A 22245-nucleotide genomic window follows, 5' to 3' on the forward strand; every position below is an offset into this window, starting at 1 on the left:
CCTGGAAGCCCCCCATGATCGCTCCAGCCCTGCCAGCTGTCCTAGCCAGAGCAGTGACCACACCCTCTGGAGGACACACTGCCAGGCACGGTCAGTACACTGGAGAGAATGAATGAATGAAGCTTTTCCTTGCAGCCTCATCTGTCCCCAGCTGAGCCCCGGGGCACAGGCTAGCTTGGGCAGCATGTCATTTCACCCCACCAGTCTTTACACGGCACCCCAGGGGCTGAGAATACACGACGAATGAGGAGACAGGGTCCCTGCCCCACAGGCCACCTAGTCGGGGAGATGAGCAATCAACACATCAATTAAAAAGACGACTCAGAGGTGGGGGGGCATGGCTGCTGAGAGGGACAGACAGGGTGGGGTGAGAATGCAAGGGCGGGGCAAGGAAAAGGCTTCTCGGAGGAGGTGACATCTGAGCTGAGGTCTGAGTCGTGAGAAGAAGCTGGCCAGGCAAGGCTCTGGATGAGTGGTCCAGGTGGAAGGAACTGCAAGTACAGAGGCCCAGAGGTGGAACCAGCTGGGTGGTTCAAGGAACAGAAAGAAGGCCTTCGCTGAGCAGCCCTTCACTTCCTTCCACGCCTCCCCCAGTCCCCAGAAGCCCTGCTCCCCACGCATGGGGCCAGGCACCCACCCCCAGCTCATCATCACTCCTCCTCGACAGCTCCCGTCTTTGCACCGCACTGGGCCGGGGGTTCCAGAAGGGTGTCTCTTTAGCCCCATGCTGAGCCAGCCAGAAAGTGTTGATTGACTTACTGAGTGACTGAATGGGCAGCGTCCAGGGCTTGAACACACGGTCGGCAGAGTCGGGGTATATGTGGAGGCAGAGTGTGCTGGGGGTCCGAGGTGACCAGGGGCTCCCAGGGGAGTGGACTGGTCCCTAAGAGGAGACCCGCCCAAGTACAGCTGGTGTGACGGGAGGGGTCGCAGCCTGAGCCCTTTGGGGTCCCTGAGGAAGGAGATGGAACCTAAACGCTCCCAGACATGCCAGCAGCTCCCAGCAAAGCCCCTCACGCTGGGCTGACTCGGTTCCTCCCAGAGTTCACGTCCACCCGAACCTCAGGATGTGACCCTTCTTAGAAATGAGCTCTTTGCAGATGTAATTAGGATGAGTTCATATTAGATTAGGGTGGACCCCAAATCCCAAATGACTGGTGTCCCTAGAAGAGGAGGGAAATTTGGACACAGAGGCACCCAGGGGAGGGATGCACCCCCAAGACAAGGAACGTCAAGGATTGCAGGCCACCCCCAGAAGCTGGGACCCCCAGAAGCGGGGAGCGCAGGGCAGGAGCCTCCCCTGGAGCCTTCGGAAGGAGCGGAGCCCTGCCGACACCTTGATTTCAGACTCTTAGCCTCCAGGATTGCAAGAGGATATGTTCCTGTACCAGTCTGTGGTGCCTTGTTACAGGAAACAGGAAACTAACGCACCTCCCCTCCGCCAATCCCCCGGCCCCCAGGAGAAAGCCACCATCACCGTGCGTGAGTGAAAACACAGCACAGCCCGCCCTCGGGCAGATGCTCCATCACCTCCAGGCGCCAGCCGGCCCTGCCCAGCCTGGCCCCTCACCCCGCAGGGCTGGGCGCAAGCCTCAGGGGTCCCCAGCCCCTGCCTGGGGGGTGGGATCACTTCCTGTCCTGCCTTCTTCCTGAGCAAACGGGGGACCTCGGGGTGCAGCCGCTCAGAATTCGGGGAGGAAGAGGGAAATGTCTGTTTGCCCGTTAGTCACGGTTTCCGTCACCAGCACTCGGCCAGGACCACAGCCCCACCCTGCCGAATGTCCACGGGACCACTGTGGGAACGCCCAGCTCCACCATCCGCCTGCCTCTGGGGGCTGGCGCACCCCGGTCCCAAACCCCGAGCTTCTCCCGGAGGGCCCCCCGCTGGAGCTCGCGGGGGCATGAGAAAGTTGTGCGGCCTGTGGGTTTGTGGGTGCAGCTGAGGGATCCCCCTTCTTCCCCAATCTATCTTTAGCAGACAGGGACTCACTCGAATGCTGGAGCTGGGTGAGGCAGGCGACTGGCTGCCCGGGGGGTGGGGGGATGCTCGGAGCCTCGCAGGGAACGGGGGCTCCTATGGGCCTGGCTGGGATGCATGTCCTGCTGGGAACCTGAGGTCTCTCTGAGCCAGCAGCCCAGGCCACCTCAGGCCAAGTGGGGTGAGTATGATGTCAACACCAGAAACCCCCGGCTCTGGGTTTCAGAGGCTGGGACTTGGTGTCCCAGGAATCATACCAAACCCTTCCACACGTGGCCCCGAACCTCAAGATTGGGGCATGTGTATGGAACAGGAGATGCTGGCGATAGTAGTATCGGTAGTTACAGCTGATGTCTGTTAAGCACCTACTGTGGGCCAAGCATTCTTTACTTATTAATTCACTGGATCTGCACATCTACTCTGCGAATCAGAGCATGCCACTCCCTACCTCGAACTCTGCAGACGCTCCCGGAACCTCTTGATATAAAACCCAAGTCTTCCCCACTCCATACAGTCCAGTGCGATCTAGATCTGAACCCCGCCCAGCTCTCTAACTCGCTCACCCTCCTTGGTCTGTTACAAACACACTGCCCTTCTTGAGCAAATGGGCTTACAATGCCCCGGCCACAGGGCCTTTGCACTCGTCACTTCTCTGGCTGGACAGCCTTCTCCCAGACACCCACATGACTCACGTACCCACCTCCATCAGGGCTTTGCTCATACATCACCTCCTCAGGGAGGTCCTCCCTGATTACCCTGTCAAAATCAGCTAATCTCATTCCCCATCAATCACTTTCTACTACTATCCCTCATCTATCTTCAGACCACAATCTGAAATTACCTGTGAGTTAATTTGTCTCTAGAACTAGAATTAACTCAAGGGCAGGCATCTTTGTCTGTTCTCAGCTGTATTCCCAGGACACCTGGAACAGCGCCTGGCACAGAAGAGACACTCTGTAACTACTAATTTAGATGCATGAACCTGATAGACAAAGACGCTGGCCCAGAGAGGCAGAGACACTTGCCCAAGATCACACAGCTCGTGGGTCAAGAAGCCCAGACTTCAATGCAGGTCAGGTTCAAGTACTTCCCTGTCTGACCATCTCTCTCTGCAGGCCTGTGCAGCCTCAGATGCAAGAGGCAACAGAGGAAAACAAGGCAAGGCGGGGCCTGGGCTGAGATGGACAGAGACAGAGAAACATGGAAGCTGAGCCCGAGAGCCTGGATTCACAGATGGGAGAAAAGGGTAACCTTCGGTCATTAGGAGGGGGAGGGAAAACCTTGGAGAAGTCACTGGTGCCAAATGTTACATAACGCTGGGACGTGCTCCGCCTGCCCGCCCGATCCTGCTTCCTGCTGACGTCGCCCGTAGCCACGCTCAGGCCAGGCCTGGTGCAAGGCAGGAGGGGACACCCGCTGACCCTCTGTTTCCCCCGCTGCTTCCTTCACTGGCCGAGGGTGACGTGCCTTCCTGAGCTCCAGACGGGGCCCGGCCAGCAGGAATCACCAGGACCTGTCTCCCTCCCAGGGTCTGGAGGGTGTGGGACAGCATCTTGTGAGGACTGCTTGCATTCTCCAGTGACAGGGAACTCACCCAGGCACCACGGGTGGCCACTGTAAGGACTGACGGACCCAGGCTGACGGGTCCCCCATCCCTCACTGAGCTTTCTCCGCAGCCTTCAACCTAAGTCCGCTCGTTCGCTGTCAGCAGGGAACGAGAACCCGTCCCACTCTCCCCAACAGCCCTTTCTCGTCCACAAGTGACAAGCAAGGCTCCCCTGTTTGCTGGCCTCAGAACGCGGCCCACCGGCCCCCACCTTCTGGTCCCCTGCTTCCCAGCAGGCCCAGCCTCTGTAGAGTTCTGCGGGAGCCCCGTCCAGTAATACAGGTATGGGTCCAAGAAGGGAAGCCAGGGGCCCCCACAGACTTGGGTTCAAACCCCCTCTGCGGTGTCTCCCTCCTGTCCTCAGCATCTTCACCTGAGGATGGGCCAATGGTGGCGACCTCGGGGGTCTGGGGGAGGGGCCCAACCTGGGCCTCGGGGTACCCCTGCTGTTCATGCCCCCTCCCCGGCCCACCAGCGTTGCTGCCCAGCCACCGGCATGTTCAGAGTCTGGGGACAAGGAGGACGACCGTCTCTATCAGCTTTGGCTACACTTCACTCAGACCAGCACAATCCACCCCGAGCCCGGCCCACGCTGGGTCACCCCTCAGCTCACAAACCTTCAATGGCTCCCACTGTCCATTAAAGAAAGACCCAGCTCCTCTGCCCAGCAGGAAACCCCACCCACACGTATACCCGGGGCACCTGCCATTGCTTCCCTGGCATATAGTAGGCGCTCAATAAAGGCTGGCTGAGTGTGTGATAAGGATAACGCCCAACACTTACTGAGCACAGACCGAGGGCCGGGGCTGGCAGCCTCTGCTGCTCACAGCAACCCGATGAGTGGGCCTGGGTCTTACCTCCTTTTACAGAGGAGGCAGCTGAGGCTGAGTGCTGAGGCCACGAACCTGCGGGCGACAGCCAGGAGGCCACAGAGCTGGGGTGTGGGCCCTCTAGCCCAGAGCCCTACTCCATACCATCGTGCTCGGCTGCCTCTTTGAATGAGCGAGTGAATGAATCAATCCATCGACTAATCAATCGCTCAGGCAATCCAGGAGCAGGCATACTCTACACCCAGTTAACAACCAAGGGAGACACGGCACCCAAGCCGCCAGGCATCTGGCGGCCATGGGCACATCACTACTGATGCCACCACCTCTGCTACCAATGATGCCACTACGGCTCTCTCTTAGTAGCACTAGAGACGTGCCAGGCCCCGTTCTAAGCACTTCACACCCATTCACTCGAATCATTCCCACAACAGCTCTTTGAGGTGGGAATTATCCCCATTTCAGAAGTGGGGAAACTGAGGCACAGAGAGGCCAAGCCACTTGCCCAAGGTCACACAGCTAGGAAGTGGCAGAATCTGGATTTGAACCTGGGTGTCTTGGGCCCACAGTCCCCACCCTGGCTGTTTCTGCACACATTATTCAAGAGAGCACCTTGAATGCCCCTGAGAAGAATGGGGTCAGTGGCTTTAAAATAAAATAATGATGATACTGATACTACTACCAGTAGTTAGCGCAGCTAACCCCCATGGAGCGCCCCCCTCTGGCAGGCACTCAGTCCTTTACATGTGGTAACTCATTCGCTCTTCACCTGAGTTCTCGGGGTAAAGGCTATCATTCTCCCACTTTACAGATGAGGAAACTGAGGCTCACGGGGTACAGCCGCTGCCCGAGGTCACACAGGTGCCAAGTCATGAAGCTGGCGCTTGACCCCACTTTCGCCCTGGAGCCCAGGCTGCACCATCCACCTGGCTGGAATCTGTTTCCCCGACCCACCCTCTCAAGTTTCGGGGCACCCAGGGGCGCAGCAGGGCCGTGCCCCAAGGAAACCTGGAAAGTGAGGTGGGGGCCAGTAGGCTGTGAGAGGAGATACCTGTAACCCAACAGCCTGGGCGAAGCGGGCTGGTGTGTGGGCACCGGCTGGGCTGGGCTGGGCTGGGCTGAGCAGGGAATGGGGGGAGGGGAGAGGCAGGGAGGACAGGTCAGAGGGAGAAGGGGATGAAGCAGGAAGATCCCTCTGTCCCTGGGGCGATGCTCAGGGCTGCACTCCCAGCCCAGTTAATCCTGAGTTGGTGTGTAGAGGCCGACATCCCGCCCCCATCCAACCACCACCACGGCCAGCACCACCATCACAGAGCTGGATCCTATCTGCGCTGCGGGATCTCAGCAAGCGTTACGGACAGGCGCTCCTCGGCCTTGGCCCTCATTGAGCCTTCCACCCTGCCGAAACCAGAGTCCTGAAAGCTCTAGAAAAAAGCAGAGCTCCCTGTGTTTCAGGGGGCCCTGCCTGAAGCTCAGGGAGCACCGGGAACCAACTGCACAGCAGGCGGGGAAAGGGCAAGAGGCACAGCCTAAGCAGACACCACGGGGAACGGGCACAGGCAGGGGCCTGGCCGAAGGAGACCTGGCGGCCAGCCTCAGCCCTGACCACAGGGCCAGGGCACAGCGTCCCCCTCTGGCCTAGGATGCTTGGGGTGGGGGTGGGGAGCTGGGGAGGGGTGCCCCTAAATTCTGCACAGTGCTCAAGGAGCGTTCAGAGAGGGTGATCCTGTCCCTGGCCCGCCTGCCATGCCGTGTGACCTCGGCAGCCTGCTCGTCCTCTCTGGACCAAGGCGGGCTCCATGGGGGAGCAACTCAGCCTCCCAGGACAGGGTGCACAAGCAGCCCAATCAGGGGGAACGGGGAGGGTGGAGAGCTGTGCGTCCCCCTCTTGTACCTTCATATCTACAAGGAAATATGCAGCCCGCCGATTAAAAGCATGCGTCCTCAGGTCACGTAGTTGTGGGTGCAAAGCCCAAGCCAGCTGTTTATGAGCCTGGCTGAGCCTCAGTTTCCCCAGATCTGAAATGGTGACAATGCTTGGCATGTCACAAGTGTGCCCAAAAGGGGGAAGGGAGGGGGATGGAGGGAGGGAGGGAGAGAGAGAGAAAGAGAGAAAAAGAGAGAGAGAAGGAAGGAGGGAAGGAAGGGGGGAGGGAGGGAGGAAAGAAAGAAGGAAGGGAGGGAGGGAGAGAAAAGGAAAGGAAAAGGAAAGGAAAGGAAAAGAAGAAAAACAAGCCACCCCCAAATGGCCCTCGCTTCCCAGTAACAGCTGCGGAGGAAGCGGCCTCTCCGTGGAGACCATTTACGGGCTCAGTGAGGCGAGCCTGCCCCGTCTGTGCTCCTGGAGGAGGGAAGGTCCGTGCCTCTTCTCAATGCCCTGGAGGCCAGGGCTGGGCCGGCTGCTGCCTGACCTGTCCACTCCTCCCCCGGGGTGGCCCTAAGACTGAGTTCAAATGGAGTGCGGGAGATGCTGACTTAGGGCTCCTCTGCCTCTGCATACGCTGACAGCCCTGAGTCCCTGGGGAGTCAGTGCCTGGCCCACCGAGCTCCTTCCTCCCTGCCCTGAGCCCTCAGAGGCACTACGGGCCCTCAGAGGTGTCTGACCGAGGAGTGCTGGGGGTGGAGGTGGGGAGGCAGAGGTGGGCCTGCGCATCGCAGTACCCAGGAGGGATGCTTACGGCAGGGACCCACCCCTGCAGCATTTCCGGGGGACCACGGAGCGGGAAGCTCGAGGGGCTGAGACCTGGGCAAGAGAGCTGGTGGCAGACCCCTCCCCACCCAGGCTCCCGGGCTGCAGGTCTGGCCCACAGGTCTGGCTGGGATGCACAGGGCAGGGGCGGGGTGGGAGCGGGGACACTCACCATCTTCAGCTTGTGCTGCTGCAGGATCTCATCCAGGTTCTGCCTCTTCTTGTAGTTGAAGTAGAAGTTCTTACACTGGGACACCGTCTTGGAGCCCACCATCCGGGCGATGGCCGACCAGTTCCGGCCGTGTTCCAGGAGACCTGTGCGGGGGAGGGCGGCAGGTGAGGGGCGGCAGAGGGCTGGACGGGCAGCAGGGGCCCGTACCCACAGCCTGGAGGGCAGACAGAGCCCTGGGCGAAAGCAGCCCTGATCCCGGGGCTCAGGCTCACTGCACAGGCCCAAGGTTTCCGGAAAGAGATGGCTGGGGTGGGGGACACCAGAAGGGTGTGGGAGGCCTGGGCTCCCTGGGCTGCATGGGACAGCCTGGGCTCTAGGAACTGGAGGGGCAGGTGGGTGCAGCCCTGGGGGTACCCCTGCTGAGGCCACTGTCAAGGGTTCCGGGGGCTGAGGGCTGAGGTCTGGGGCGCAGACCCCGCCCGGGGCCCCACCTCTCCTCCTCCCCTGGCTGTCTTGACCCGGCACTGACACTCGCTCGCAGCTGCAGACGAGGCCTCGGGAGACGGGCTGTTTTCCGGCCGCACCAGGCCAGAGAAAGGAAGGAACGTGTGAGCAGGGCTGGGAGGGTGGAGTCCGGCTTGGGGTGAGCTGGCCCAGGATCCTCCGCGCCCAGGTTAACTGGGGCACACCCAGAACCCAGAGCTCCCCGTGGACGCCTAAAGGCCCACCCTGGACTCGGGGCCCACCAGGCGTGGTTCAGGGTCTGGGAGTGGACTTGCCCCCCCAAATCACAACCCCCCCATCTCCATGAGCTTCTCACACAGCCTCACAGATTCCTGATGTGGGGAGAAACGCCCAGGAATTGGTAGACCCCATCCCAAATTCACCTAGGGCAGAGAAAGTTCCCTCCATCCCCACAAACTCAGGCCGGAGCTGCACCTCCAAGCCCTCTGCCGTTCTCAATGCCACGGACACCAGGCTCTGCAGAAACATCATTCCCCCAGCTCCCCTGGAAGCCAGCCCCGAGTCTCAGCCCGTCTGCCCGCAGCGCTCCCAGCACACGCCTCGCACAGGCCAGCGCCTCTGCGTTTCTATGCCTTGCATCTCCAGGCAGCGCGCCTTGTGTGGCCAGGTCAGCCCGAGCAGGTAGGGCCTGCCCCCTTCCTGACGGCTGCAGAAGGGGCAGATGGGAGGCTCCGGCCTCCGGGGACTGCGGGGCAGGACTGGGCCCCCAGAGGGCAGCAGGCGTGAAGCCTGAGTCACGGTGCTGGGAACACAGCAGCCTCTGAGCCCCAGAGCTAGACTCGTAAGGACTAGCGAAAGATCTCCCATAAAGAAGTTTGAGGCTGTTTTCCTTGAATCAAATCAAGCTGCAAGCGGGGAGGGCCACGACGGGTGTTTCTCAGGGGCGCGGGAGCGTAAGGGGCGGACAGTCTGTGTGGCGGTATTTTCTTTCATTCATTCATCCATCCATCCATCCATCCATCCATCCATTCATTCAAACGTGTGCCGGCGGCTTGCTACATACAAGGCTCGCACAGAAATAAAACGGCAGCGAAAACAGCATCAACAAACCGCCAGGTCACACGGCCGAGCAACCCGGAGTTTGCGGAGCCCTGCAGACTTGGTTCCCTCTCCTCCCTGCTGTTGAGGCCACGGCTGCTTTCCCATCCGCAGGATGGGGGAAACCGAGGCTCCAGGGATCAGAGGAGCTCACAGCTTGTGGGGTGGGCCAAGGGGCCGAGGGGACGTGGGACCCAGGTTGTCTGCCCTGGGGCCTCTGGCCCTGGGGGGTGGGGTGCTAGACTCCCCTGCGGAGGCCACGGGGCCACATGGCCCCAGGGCAGCTCCTCAGGGTTCCTCAAGGACAGGCACGGAGGGGAGGGCTGGGGCGTGGGATCAAGTGTAACCCAGCCCCCTGACCTTTCCCTCCGCCTGCGCCCGCAGCAGCTGCCGCTTCCACAGGACCTGGCGGAGGACGACGGGGACGCGTTTATTTATATTTCCTCAGCCGGGGCCAAGAGAGCCCAGGCAAACACGCTGGGCCGGAACCCCGGGAGGGAGAGGGCGGGTCTCCCATCTGGGCCTTCTGAGGGGTAGGTATGTGGGGTGCGGGGGGGGGGGCGACGAGGGCCCGGAGCGGGGTGGGGGGGTACGAACCTCAGCGAGGTTGACATTTACAGACTCAACACATAAATAAGGAAGGCGCTTGGAGCTGGCTGGGGGGTTGGGGTCCTACTTAACTCCACTGGTGGCAGAAGCAGGAGCCGGGGTGGAGGGGTCACCCGGGCCTTCCCGAAAGCTGCTCTCGAAGGAGTGCTGGACTGAGCTGTCCAGGAGCCCCGCCAAGAACGTGCTGTGTGGTCTCCGCCATCCCCTCTGCTCTCTGGGCCTCAGTTTCTTCAGCTGCTGCGTGAAGGGCTGGGGTGAATGTCCTAGCATTGCTGGCTAGGGTCCCTGGGGTGGGAGTGGACGGGCACGAGCTTCCTTCCGGTTCTGGTTCTGGTCCCGGGAACCCCAGATTGAGGGTGCCAGGCACAGGGGATGCACTTTAGACCCCTCCATGCCTCGGAGACCACATGGACCAGACCCAGCTGCAAGCCCCCTCCCACCCCCCCGCCGACACCCCTCTACCTGGAGAGAGCACCTCTGAGCAAGCGCCAACCAAGACCCCCAAGATTCGCCCCAAGCACAGACCTCCTTCCAGGAGAGCCCCAGCCGACAGCCTGAGAGGCAAGGGAAGGGGCACCAGGAGAAAGTGGCTGGGGGAGTATAGAACTCCCGAGTCCTCCGCCCTGGGGTCCCTGTCTCCCCTGGGGTCCCTGTCACTGTGGCCCAAAGTCCCCCCCCATCCCAGTCCCCTCCCCAGAGCCACTCACTCACATCCTCTCATCTGCGTCTCCCCCTCCGCCAAGTTTTCCGGAAACATACGGCTTGGAGGATGCTCCAGGGCTCGGAGCTGGGAGCCGCGGGCTGGGAGGCGGGAGGCTGGGCGGCCCTGGTGCCGGCTCCGCAAGGCTTCTGGCTGGCGTCTGCTGGCGGCTCAGCTCGGCCTCACATCCTTCTCGTCCAACGGCGCGAGGGAGGGAGGGAGGAGGGAGGGGCCGGGCGGTGGGAGGGCGGCAGGCGGAGGCTGGCTCCGAGGAGGGCGGGGAAGCGGCTCCGTGCTGCGCGCCGTGGTGGCCCAGGGCTCCTCCGGCGCTGCCACCCCTGAGCCGTCCCCCCCGCCCCAGCTGCGGGTGTGCGAGGTGCCCTTCGCCGATGCGGGCGGGCGGCGGGAAGGTGTTGGCTGTGCCAGGCGTCACCAGGGAGCACAGTGTCAGCGGCTCCTCTGGGCACCAATGTGCCCAGCGCGGGCGCTCAGCCCCCGGACCCCCGACGCCCCCGCGGGGCAGAATCCAAAGACCCCAGAGCCTCTCGGGCAGCAGCGCCCGGCAGCCTCGCTACGCACCAGGGCTCGTCCGATCTTCCTGCTGCCTGACCCAGCGAGACGCGTCAGGGCTGAATGTGACCTCCAGACGGAGGCTCGCGGGAGGGGCGGGGGAGTGTGGCAGAAGCCCAGGTTCGGAAGGGGCGGGCCAACTTGGCACTGGCTTCCCCCTCCCTCTCTCCCCATCCGTGGCGGTGGCGGCGTCAGCAGCGGTAAGAACAGATGAGGGTTCAGAAAAACAGAGCTTCTCCACCCCGGCAGCCGGGAGCAAACAGCTTCTTCCGCTGTCATTCCCCCTGCGCTGGTTCCACCTGTGGTCTGCCCCCCTCCCAGCCTGATGCTGCCATGGTGGCCAGGCCCTTCGTGGGGGGCTCTGGAGGTCTGGATGGGCTGGAAGGCGGCAGTGGGTGGGCAGGGCTAGCCTAGCATTCTAGGAGGAAGCTTAGAATTTGAGGGGACTCTTCCAAGCGCAAATGAGACCTCCAATCCCTGAGGATGGGGGGAAGGGTTTGGAGCCCGTCAGAGGGCTCTCTGCTCCCCGAGGGTCTTGGGACTACGGTGGCCTCTTTCTTCCCTCTCTGAGATACCCGTGACGACTGGGTCAGCCCGCGCCCCGTACAAACACCTGCTACGGACGACCCAGGCAGCTCCCGGGAGGTTGAAAGTTAACTGGGTTGAACTTTGGAGCGAGATCCAGGTCACGACCGATTTCTCCAACTCCGGGGTCACTGACCTGCTTGTCCCTTCAGCCCTCAGCCTTTCCATCCTGCCCAAGAAACCCAAGGAACGACAGGCCACAGGTCTCTGAAGCATCCCGATACCCCTGCTTTGCCCCCCAGCCCTCGCCCTGGGCCCTGGGGCACACCCTCCAGGGCAGGCAACAGATCCCAACCACATCAGGGACCCCGGACGTCCTGCCTGAGTCCCATGATCCGTTCTCTGCAAGGGAGGCCCAAGACGGCTTTCAAGGATGCCAATCCCATCGTGTCACTCCTCTGCTTCAAATCTTCCAATGATGACCCAAAGCTCCAAAGCTCTTGGAATCAAATCCAAAGGCCTCAGCGTGGAGCATGAGGCTCTGCAGAGCCCGTCCTGCCCCGCTGTCCAGCCTGCTTCCTACCTCTCCCCTCGCTCCAGCCACTGGAACCTTTTCTGCCCAGCCCTTGGATGTGCCCCAGGACATTTGCACTCACTGTCCCTGCTGCCTGCATGGCTTTTTCACAGCTCTCCTTCTGTCTTCCTTCAGTTCTCAGCTTCAAGTGATACCTCCTCAAGAGAAGCCTTCCCTGACCACTCTCTCCACAGTCGCCCTCCCAGCCACCCTGCCATCGTGGGGTTTTGTTATCTCCAGAGCACTTATCACTCCCCGAAATTAGCTCCTTGGCTCCACTGGTCGTGGACAGCCGTGTCTCTGCACCCACAACTGCTAGGCGTGCAGGAGGCATTAGGCAAATGGACAAAACTCCAGACACCCTGGGTATCTGGGTTTGGGAGCCCTCTGGGCATCCCCCCCAGGCATCTCTGCTGCCTCTCTGGGGCTCCCAATTAGGAGCTCCAAAGAGAGGAGGGAGCTGGGCAGTTTATCCCCCGGGGGGGTCCTGGACCCTCCCCTCCCCAGAAGAGACGTCAGGGAGTGCCCACCTCTCACACGAGGGGCACGTCCACACACACTCTGCCGGTGCCCCAGACGGCAGATTCTGCCAACATCCCCTGTGGTCTGGATTCCCTGACCTCACTTCTAATTCCTAAGGAAGGAGTTTCCTTCTGAAGTGTCAAGAGGCGGGAACTAGGAAGTGAAATTGACCAAGACAGGAAGTCAAGCCAGGAGGTCTGAGTCACAGACGTGGAGCGCAGAATGAGGTGAAGGAGCAGGGGGTGGCCGCAGAGGTGCCAGTGAGAGGGGCTTCTCTGCGTGGTGGCGTGTGGAGGCTTGGCCAGCCCACTCTGGCCGTCCTGGCTACGCTCGGTGGGGAGCTTCCCATACACTGTCTGGGGGCCTGGGATGAACTGTTCTCACGGGAGCAGTGACTCACCCTCCTCAGCTCACGTACACTGGCCCCCAGAAAGGCCTCGTCCCTGTTCTGTCCCTCCGCACGCTGCCACCCGCTCAGGGTCCCTGCTGTAGGCAGCTCTCACCTCTGGGGTCTTCAAACCTGTACCAGTAGCCAACCTCCCCCCCGCCCCTGCCATGGGCGAGTTCTGATAACCTGGGGGCAGGAGGAGCCTTTCTAGCACCTGCAGTCACCACACTGTCATCCATCTGCATCCTGGGAATGTCACAGCTGCTCCCTCGGGAAACCAGTGTCCGCCACCCCCTCCTCGCCCCCGCCCCGAAACACTCGCTCCCCATTACCCCAGCCAGCCCTGAAGTTTTCTGTTCCCTTCATGAAGAAGCACAGGCCGCCTACAAGAGGGACATATCCACACCCCTCCCGCCAAATGCCACTTTCCAAGAGAAACTCCAGTTTGCAAAACAAGATTTTCTGCCTAAAACACTGTCAAAGGAGGGGGGAAAAAATCCAGCAGACTTAGTTCTGAGTCATGCCACTTCCTTATTTTGGAAACTCCAAGCCCTGGGTGGGTTTGACTTGGACCCAGCCCTTGGTTGGCGACCTTGCCAGGAGCCTACTGTGTATCTGAACCTCTGACAGTCCCGCCAGTCCCCAGGGGGATTCGGCCAGACAACTTCACACCTGAACTTGGACTTACCTTCCAAGTAAGTCCAAGTTAACTTTTCTTTCCGTCTACCCTTTTCAAAATAAGCCTCGGTGCCTACATAAGCCTCAGCTTCAGCTATTACATCTGCAAATCACAGTGACGATGTGATCTCCCAATACATGATCAAAGCCAATGATCTCCCAATACATGATCACCTATTAAGATGAAAAAAAAAATCACCTGTGTGCGACCCGACACCCTAGCACTTTGGGAAAAATGCCATGTTATGTGTTCAATGTCAAGTTTTCCCATAGAGCACAGCCAAGTGGTTTGCTCCCAGGACCAAACTGTTATTTGCTGGGCAAGTCCCAGCTCACTGCCCCCTTGGGCCTCAGTCTTCCCATCTGTGAAGCAGAAGGCGTGTGTGCATGTGCACGTGTGCGTGTGCATGTGTGCGCGTGTGTGTGCATGTTGTGTGCGTGTGTGTGCATGTGTGTGTGTGCACGCACATGTGCGTTCGCAAATATGGAGAACTCGCCTTGAGGGTCCCTTGGGAGGATTAAGTAATACCATTCGTGCAAAATGCTGGAACCAGCCAGCAGCCACCACGTGGTAACAGACATCATCACTGCTGTGTAACCTACCAGGGCGCTCTTTCCCTGAGGAAGCACCAACTGGAACGCCCACGTGTGGATTTTGCCCCTGGGAGTGCAGGTGGGCTGGGAGATGCTTGACTTTACTTTCCAGGGTGCTGACAAGGAACAAGAGATCGGCCTGGAGCTTGCCCTGGTGTCTGGCTGTCCCCCGCGCTCATGCAGAAACCCCGACTCTCTCCTCCTTCTGAGCCATCACAGTGGCCAGTTTCCCACACGTCAGAAGCATCCAGGTCGGGGGAGCGCGCACCCAAGACAAAGCTCAGCATTCTCTCTCCAGCCGGAGGTGGCGACAGCTCCCCACGGATGGCAGCCCCGGGATGCTGCAGGCTCCCTTCTGACAACCTTTACGGCCGCCCCACTCCTGTACATCAACTGTCCTCAGTCCCCGCTCCAGGCGCTGGCCCCGTCTCCTGCTGGGCCCTCCCTGGTTCCCGTACTCAGAAGTGACCCAGCACCCCTGCTGCATCAGCCGCCAGACCTGTGCGCTAACCACAGCACCACGCTGCCCGTCGTGAGCGCCGGTGGGCAGGTGCACGGCTGTCCAAGCACAGAGGCCATCGCTCTCCCTTGGTCCCTGCAGTGAGGACAGCATGAGGCTTTGATGATGGACACGTGGATGGCAGGCCCCACATTTCCAAGTTCCAAGGCTGGGGACTCACACCTCCCCTCCCCAAGCCTGACTCTTCATCCGTAAAAACTAATTAAACCAGCCAGTGCGCACAACAAGCGTTGTGGAGGTGCAAAGCAATTAGTGGTTTCTCCCTCGGTCCCCATGAAAGGGGGCGAGTCCTGCAGGCAGAGACAGCCTGAAGTTACTGGGGGAGAGTTCGGGGTCCACCTGGGCTCCATCCGGCCCGACAGGCCTTGCGTGGGGCCACCAGATCCTGGTCCCTGCAGCACCCCACTCTGGGGCCGCACACCTCGCCTTCTCCCTCCTCACCAGGCAGGCCACTCGAGGCCAGGGAGGGGCCGGTGGCCAGAAGCTGGGCCAGTGCCTATTTCTGGTCTGGAATGGTGTGCCTGGGGGCTTCCCTGCCCCCTCCACAGCTGGTTGCCTGTCCACCAGAGAAGGGGGCTGGAGACCAGTAGGAGCTGCCAGCAGAGCCCTGGGCCTCCCACACAGCTGGGTCGAGACTGCAAGCCAGGCCAGGCTGACCTTTCCCAGGGGAACTAGAGCCTCACATCCCAGCCTAGTGCCTGCCCAGCATGGCGCTGGGCCCGAGGGCAGGCAGCCAGCTCCCTGAGGCTGCCCTGCACATGCTCAGTCCTCACTTGGTAGGAGCCCCAGGACAGGCAGCCCTGACTCCAAGCACAAAGGAAGGAGCAGGTGCCCACCTGCCAACCTGGAACCCTGCAGCCATCCTGTCCCCTGTCCCACTCCTCCCCATGCCATGGTCTTCCCCATGCTCTCAGAGTAACAGCCAAACTCTGTCCCACAGCTGGTAAGGCCGGGGGGTGAGGGGTGGCCCTCCCGACGGCCTCTCCATTCCTTGCCTCTCTTCCTCTCGTTCTCTGGGTTTTGATAGCTTCTCACTTGACCACGCTGCCCTTGCCACAGGGCCTTTGCACATGCTACTCCTTGGCTGGGAGGCCCTTCCCTCTCTCGTTATCTGATTAATAGTAGCCAGGCCCATGGACTCACTCATCCAAACCTCACACCAGCCCCATTCCCATTCTGTAACTAGAGTGCGTGAGTTCAAATCCCAGCTCCACCAATTGACAGCTGTGTGACCTTGGGCAGCTCACTTAACCTCTCTCGGTCTCAATTTCATCATCTGGATAAAGACACTAGTAATAGCATCTGCCTCATAAGGTTCGTGGGGATGAAGTGACCTGACATACATGACGCCTCTAGCTGTACCTGGTACCCAGGCGTCCCAACAAGTACTTGACAGTGTTACTTCATGTTATTCCGTGCTTTGGGTGTCAGCCCAAGGGCCCTTCCCCAGCGCCGTGAAACCACCTCCAAATGTCACTCTACGCTTGCTCAGCAGGCCGCTCACCTCCAGCCCCTTCCCTGCGGCCCCGGGAAGCACAGGCACTGGTCAGCGTCACACACCCACAAGGGACAGAGCTGGGACTCAAACCCAGGAAGAAAGGCTCCAGAGTCTGTGCTGAACTGCAGGCCCGCCCCTTCTGAGCACGTACTGTGTGCCAAGGGCTGCACGAATATGGCTCATGCCACTCTTAGGATGCCCCTCGGTGATGGCATCCCAGCCTCCTTTTGGAGGACGAGGGAACATGAGGCCAAGACAGGGATGGGCCAGGGTCACAAGGCTGAGGAGGTGGTTATCATTACAAACAGTGACAGGGAACTCAGTGTGTCTAAGTCACCACCCCTGTAAGCGCTTCTGTTTTCTTTCACCAAAACCCCACACAGGTGGTTGTCCTGGATTAAACGGTGTTCCCCACCCGCCACCAAATTTCATGTCCACCCACCTGTAACCTGTGAATGTGACCTTATTTGGAAAAAAAGTCTTGATAGATGTGATCGAGTTAAGATGAGGTCATGCTAGATTAGGGTGGGTCCTTATAAGAAGAGGAAAATTTGGACAGAGACACACAGAGGGAAGACAGCCATGTACGATGCAGGCAGGGATTGGAATGTCTAGAAGCCAAGGAGCGCCGAGATTGCCAGCAACAGCAGAGGCTGGAGGAGGAGAGGCAGGACCCTCCCCTGGAGCCCTCAGAGGGAACCCAGCCCTGCCGACACCTTGATTTCGGACTCACAGTCTCCAGAACTGGGAGAGAATACATTTCTGTTGTTTTTAAGCCACTAAGTTTGTACCTTGTTACGGCAGCCCCAGGAAACTCATACAGTGGGTGATGCTCTAATTCCCATTGTACAGATGAGGAAACTGAGGCACAGAGAGGTTGACTAGCTTGCCTGAGGTCACAGAGCTAAAAGGTCCAGAGGCTGAGGTCCAGTTTCTCTCTGGGGACGGAGGACCCTCTGCAGCTCATCCTTCTAGGCCTGGCTCCTGGAAGTCTCCTGGGATGGCTGGGGCAGGCTCAGTGGTCCCAAGGCCCTGGGGACACCTGGCTGCTCACTTCCTGGGCTCCCTGAGGGAGGGACCAGGGCTGGCTCATCTCTGGGTACCCCTGCCCTGCACAGGGTGAGGCACTGGGTCGATGTAAATGGGTAGGAGGATGGGTGGGTACCATCTGTCTCGGGCACAGCTGGGTTTTGGGTACCTTCCTGGGTTTCTGAGGGCCGGGGGCACTGGAACATTCCTAGCCTCTCCACCCCCGCCCACTGTGGAGAAGGAGTCCTGGGGGCTGCCAGCACCTGCCTCCTGGCCCCGATCCCCTCCCGCCGCCTGGAACAGGCAGCCATTAGCAGCCACCCCGAGCGGTAATCGTCCAGATTGCTATAATTCACGGCGGACAAGCACACTGGCACTCATCACATTATCACAAATGTCACTGAGCAGGGCCTCGGCGTGCACAGTCCCTGGGGGGGCTCGCACGCTGCCGTCTCCGCGGGCAGGACCCAGGATGAGCTCGCTGCCGCCACTGAGGATTCAACCTTGAGACAGTGGGGCGCACTCCCGTCCCAGCCGGTGAGTCATCCCCAGCCGTCTCCCAAAGGAAGAGAGAGGGCAGCCTCTGACTCAGCCGACTCCCGGTTCCCGGGCAACTGGGAAGGAGCTGGGGATGGGGCTGCCATGACGACAGAAGACACAGCACAGGCTGGTAGCCCTGGGACATGCACCCCTCACGGCCCTGGTGGGTGGGTCCCCAGGCAATATCACTGCCGGTGGCTGAGATCCCAGGGTCTCACGTGTGGTTAAAAAAACCATGCAATTCTACACAAATGTTCTCAACAGCATTATTCACAATAGCCAAGAGGTGGAAACAACCCAAGTGTCCATCAAGCAATGGATGAATGGATAAATAGAACTCCTCTGTCCACACGGAGGAATACAACTCAGCCATAAAAAGGAATGAGGTGCTGACACAGGCTACGACATGGATGGACCTCAACAGCACGATGCTGAGAGAGGCCAGACACAAAGGGGCATATGTTATGTGATTCAATTAACGCCGAAGTCCTGAACAGGCAAAGCCATAGAGACAGAAAGCGGACTAGTGGGCACCAGAGGTTGGCAGGGCTTGGGGAGAATGGGGAATGACTGCTAATGGGTACGAGGTCGCCGTTCGGGGTGGCAGAAAGTTCTGGGGCTAGAGAGTGGTGATCGCTGCACAACGCTGTGAAGGTACTTAATGCCACTGAATTGTACAGTTTAAAATAATTAAAATGGTAGATTTTTACATTATATGTATCTCACCAAACTTAAAGGGGGGAAAAAACATCACACATTTTCAAATAAAGCCTCTTTTGCACCCCATGGTGAATCCACACCAAAAACCACAAAGTAGACACAGAAGACAGGAGAAAAGGACAGCGTGGCCCCCTTGGGGGGCTGACAGCACCCACTGACCCCCGGCAGCCAGAGACCATGCGCACAGGCCCCCGTTAGTGCTCCTGAGACGCTGAAAATAGGGCCTCACCTGCGAGAGGAACCAAGGCAGCTCCTCCTCTTCTGAATGAGGCTGAGGGTCCAGCCCGGCCCTTCCTCCAGGCCGGCCTCACCAGAGGTATGGGAGCTTGGAGGAAGGAGGTCTGGAGCCTCCAAGGGACAGCGTGCCCAGACAGGAGCCCTGAGGGGAGGGGCTCGGCCCCCGGTAGGGGCCTGATCAGGTCTGGAGCTGCTCCTGGTCAGTTTCTGAAACACCAGGACCAGACGCTCAGGCCCCCAGGCACCCTCTCCCGGGGCAGAGGGAGGGGAGGGGGTGGGCAGGGCAGGCAGCCCATGGTCCAAGGTCTCAGCCTCCGGGCCCAGCTGTCCTCGCACACAACTGTCCCTGTGCACCTGGGTCCTTCATTAGAAAGGCCATTTGCTCCGTCCCTGAGTCATGACCTGGAGCTCTGGGCACAAAGGAGCTGCACCTCAGCAGTGGGGCCTCAGCAGGACCTTGGGGACAAGAGCTGGGAGGCCCAGGTCACCAGCTCCAGGACCGGGCCATCCTGGGCCTCTGTCCCTCACTCCCTCGTCCACAAAACGGCTGGAAACAAGACTTACCTCTCGGGGCTGGGGTCAAGATGAACGAGAGCAAGCAGGCAAAATGGGGCTCAGATGCCAGCTCAGCCTTGGCCTTCCTGCTGGCGCTGAGCTGGTCTGACGGCCCCTGCCCTGGGCACAGGGGAGGGAGGGGCAGCTAGAGCATCTCCCAGAGATGGGGGCCGGGGGATCGACACCGACGTAGTCCCGACAGTGCCGGGCCATCCTTGGGACGCTTAGTGCCTGTTACCTCCGGCTTCTCTTGGCCAACCCGGATGCCCCTCTCTTTTCACAGATGGGGAAACTGAGACCCAGAGACTGGTCACTGAGCCAGGAAGTCAAGGGTCCAGCCATTCTGGCTCCAATGAACAATGAATGTGCTGGTGGCTTCTACAGAGAACGCGGGGTCAGCACCACAGCGCAGGGAGACGGCGCAGCGAAGGGGAACAGCTTGACCCCGTGACCCCGCCACGGTGGCCACCAGCAGGCTCTGCACCTCCCAAGGCACCTGGGTGCTCTGCCGCCACTCAGTCTGCAAGGCCATGACGTGCTGGTCCCAGTGGCCACGGAAGCCGTACACCGACAACATGGCCACACAGACCCATTTTCTGGAGGACAAAACTGAGGCTCCGAGGAGACGCGGCCAATCTGAGAACACCCACTGCAGACCACACCACAGCCCCGTTTAAGGGCACAGGTCAACCTCCTCCCCACCACACGAGCTGCAGGACCCGGATGCCCATCGAGGGCGATCAGAGCAGCCAGAAACCCCTCACCTTTCTTGGCTGTTTCCATCTCTTCTTCGGTCCAGCGAGAACTCTCATTCATCTCCATGGAAGCTGGAAAGGAAGACACAGCGTGTTGGCAGCAGCCTGGAGCGGGGCGCTTTCTCTGCCTCTGGCTACTCGGGGCGCCTGCTGGGTGGAGGGTGTGCAGGCACCTGTTTTGCAGAGGGGAACGCCGAGGCGATCCAGGGCCTGGACCCTGAGCTGCCTCTGTATGCACTCGGCTGGGAGCCTGTTGACCACGTGAAGGAGGAGGCGGGAGAGGAGGAGGGACGTGATGGGCAGGGACCTCACCTGCGCGTGGACCCACTGGGGCCGGGTGACCCTCTGCCGTGAGGGCTGCCCTGGGCATTGCGGGTATGGAACAGCAGCCCTGGCCTCTACCCACTAGGTGCCAGGATCCCCCACTCCAACTGGGACAATCAGAAACGGTTCCAGACATGGCCACCTGTCCCCTGCGGGAGGGCCCTGCTCTACAGGGTGATCACTATATTCTCCCCTGACTCATGCGGCACGAGGATGGGGCTGCTCGTGTTACTGAGAAGGAACGCAGCTGCCTTGGAGTCGGGGGAGTTAGCCGAGTGTCTGCTAAGGCTGTTTCTGAGCCTCTCCTCCAAGTTCCCCTACACGTGAGCCCTCGTTCTTCCCTGAAAGTCGCTTAAGATGTCGCGAGGGCGGCGAGCGTGAGGGACGTCAGCGTCACGGACTCAGTGCCTGGAACCGCGCTAGGCACAGAGTATGCACTTGGTAGAGGCCGCTGACCATCAGAGGGAAGTTCGGGCAGCTTCCCTGCTCCCTGCTACCATGGCCAGCTTTCCCCTTCCCTCCCACGGCACCCCCGGAGGCAGGCTGTGGAAGTGGAGCCTGGGGTGGGAGGTGCCCATCAGAGGGCCTGGGGTTGTGTTTTCCACTCCGCTGTCCGGCCCCAGCGTCAGCCTGGGGTCCAGGAGAGCTTCCCCGGAAGTCAGGTGCGCCAGTGCACTCCTGAAGGGAACCCTCCTGCCCTGGGTCTCCAGGCACTCCAGCACCAGCCCACAGGAGCTGCACGGGGTTTGTGGCCAGCGGGCTGGCTTTGAACCCCAACTGACTGGGACTTTACAGAGGCAACATCCCTTCTCTAAGGTTTAAACAGCCCATGTATGAAACGGGTACCAATGACCTCCGACGCGGAGAAGGAAGAGGTGCCTGGCACAAACCCTGGGTGTGGACGAGGCGGGCGTCTGTGAGACAGGGAACATCACCGCCATCAACTCCCACCCTGGGAAGACATCCAGGTGGCTGGGGCCTCAGCCTGAACACTCAGGCCATGGGTCCGGGTTCCCGTACACGCCGGAGGGCAGGCCCCAAACGGCCAAAACGCTACAGACAGCAAGCACACACCGGCTGCCCCCCTGTGGCCGAACTTGGGAACTGCTACTCAATTCTTCTCTCTTGTTTTCCCCCTTGGGGTAGGGCGTGAGGCTCAGAGCACCTGGGGGTGGGCACCCACTGAGCAGAAGGAGAAACTGAGGCCCACAGAAATGAAGGTACAGGGAATTCCCTGGTGGTCCAGTGGGTAAGACTCCACACTTCCACTGCAGGGGGCACGGGTTCAATCCCTGGTCAGGGAACTAAGATCCCGCAAGAAGGGGTAGTTTTTCGGTGGCTTGTGGGATCTTAGCTCCCCGACCAGGGATTGAACCCAGGCCCTTGGCACTGAAAGAGCAGAGGCCTAACCACTGGACCACCAGGGAAGTCCCAAGGCCAGATTTTCTGAGTGAAAAACAAAACCAAATTGGTGATCTGGAAGTTTATGTGAACTCTCCAGCTCTGGAATAATCCCGGCTGACAGCCAGTGAGACTTTCCCACGCTCCAGGCACTGTTCTAGGCCCTTCCTACACACGAAGTCACCAAAACGCTCCCCCCACGGTTACAGGCATTACTGAGGCACAGAGAGGTTAAGGAACTCGCCCCAGGTCACACAGTGAGCGTGCAGCTCATGCTGGGATCCTGAGCCTGCTGTGCTTGCGGTGCCCCTGCTCCAGCCTGAGACTCACCCAGCTCGGCGCTCTGCTGCGGGGTGATGGCCTCCTCGCTGTTGGCCTCATTGGCCATTGAGCGGGTGATGCGGCCTTTGCGTCTGCCCTGGCTGTTGGCGGTTTTGCGGCCTTTGGAGGCCACTGCCTCCTTCTCATCGTTGTCTTCCCCAGAGGTGTCATCCGTTTTCTCCCTAAAGGCCAGGGAGGGGAGACAGGGATGGTTTCACCGGAGCCGGGAACCTAGGTGGCGGTTTCAAGAGACCTGCTTTTCCTTAGCAAGATGAGTGCTGGCTGCCAGCGGTTTTCTACTAATCAGAGGGTAGGAAAGAGGGAAAAAGCTTGGGGCGAGGGCTGGCTGG

The 22245-nt window shown here is 60.2% G+C and overlaps 1 protein-coding gene across 33 annotated transcripts in view; it reads right to left on the minus strand.

Annotated features, from left to right (window-relative positions):
- NCOR2 (nuclear receptor corepressor 2) overlaps positions 1–22245 on the minus strand; it is a 222291-nt gene that overhangs the window by 49347 nt on the left and 150699 nt on the right. For 32 of the 33 annotated variants that reach the window (XR_003436770.1, XR_003436769.1, XM_027125072.1 and 29 more), the window contains 3 exons: positions 21905–22077; positions 19859–19921; positions 7273–7415 (listed from right to left, as the gene is read on the minus strand). Coding sequence is in view for 31 of the 33 variants with exons in the window: in XM_027125072.1 (XP_026980873.1) it covers positions 7273–7415; positions 19859–19921; positions 21905–22077 (379 nt within the window). In the remaining 2 variants the exon portion in view is untranslated. Of the gene's footprint in view, positions 1–7272; positions 7416–9515; positions 9801–19858; positions 19922–21904; positions 22078–22245 lie in introns of those variants that run through there. The other variant, XM_027125100.1, reaches the window with a different exon arrangement.

Source organism: Aethalodelphis obliquidens, unplaced genomic scaffold (genome assembly GCF_003676395.1).
Source record: "Aethalodelphis obliquidens isolate GAN/ISIS:26980383/991018 unplaced genomic scaffold, ASM367639v1 scaffold28, whole genome shotgun sequence".
NCBI lineage: Eukaryota > Metazoa > Chordata > Mammalia > Artiodactyla > Delphinidae > Aethalodelphis > Aethalodelphis obliquidens.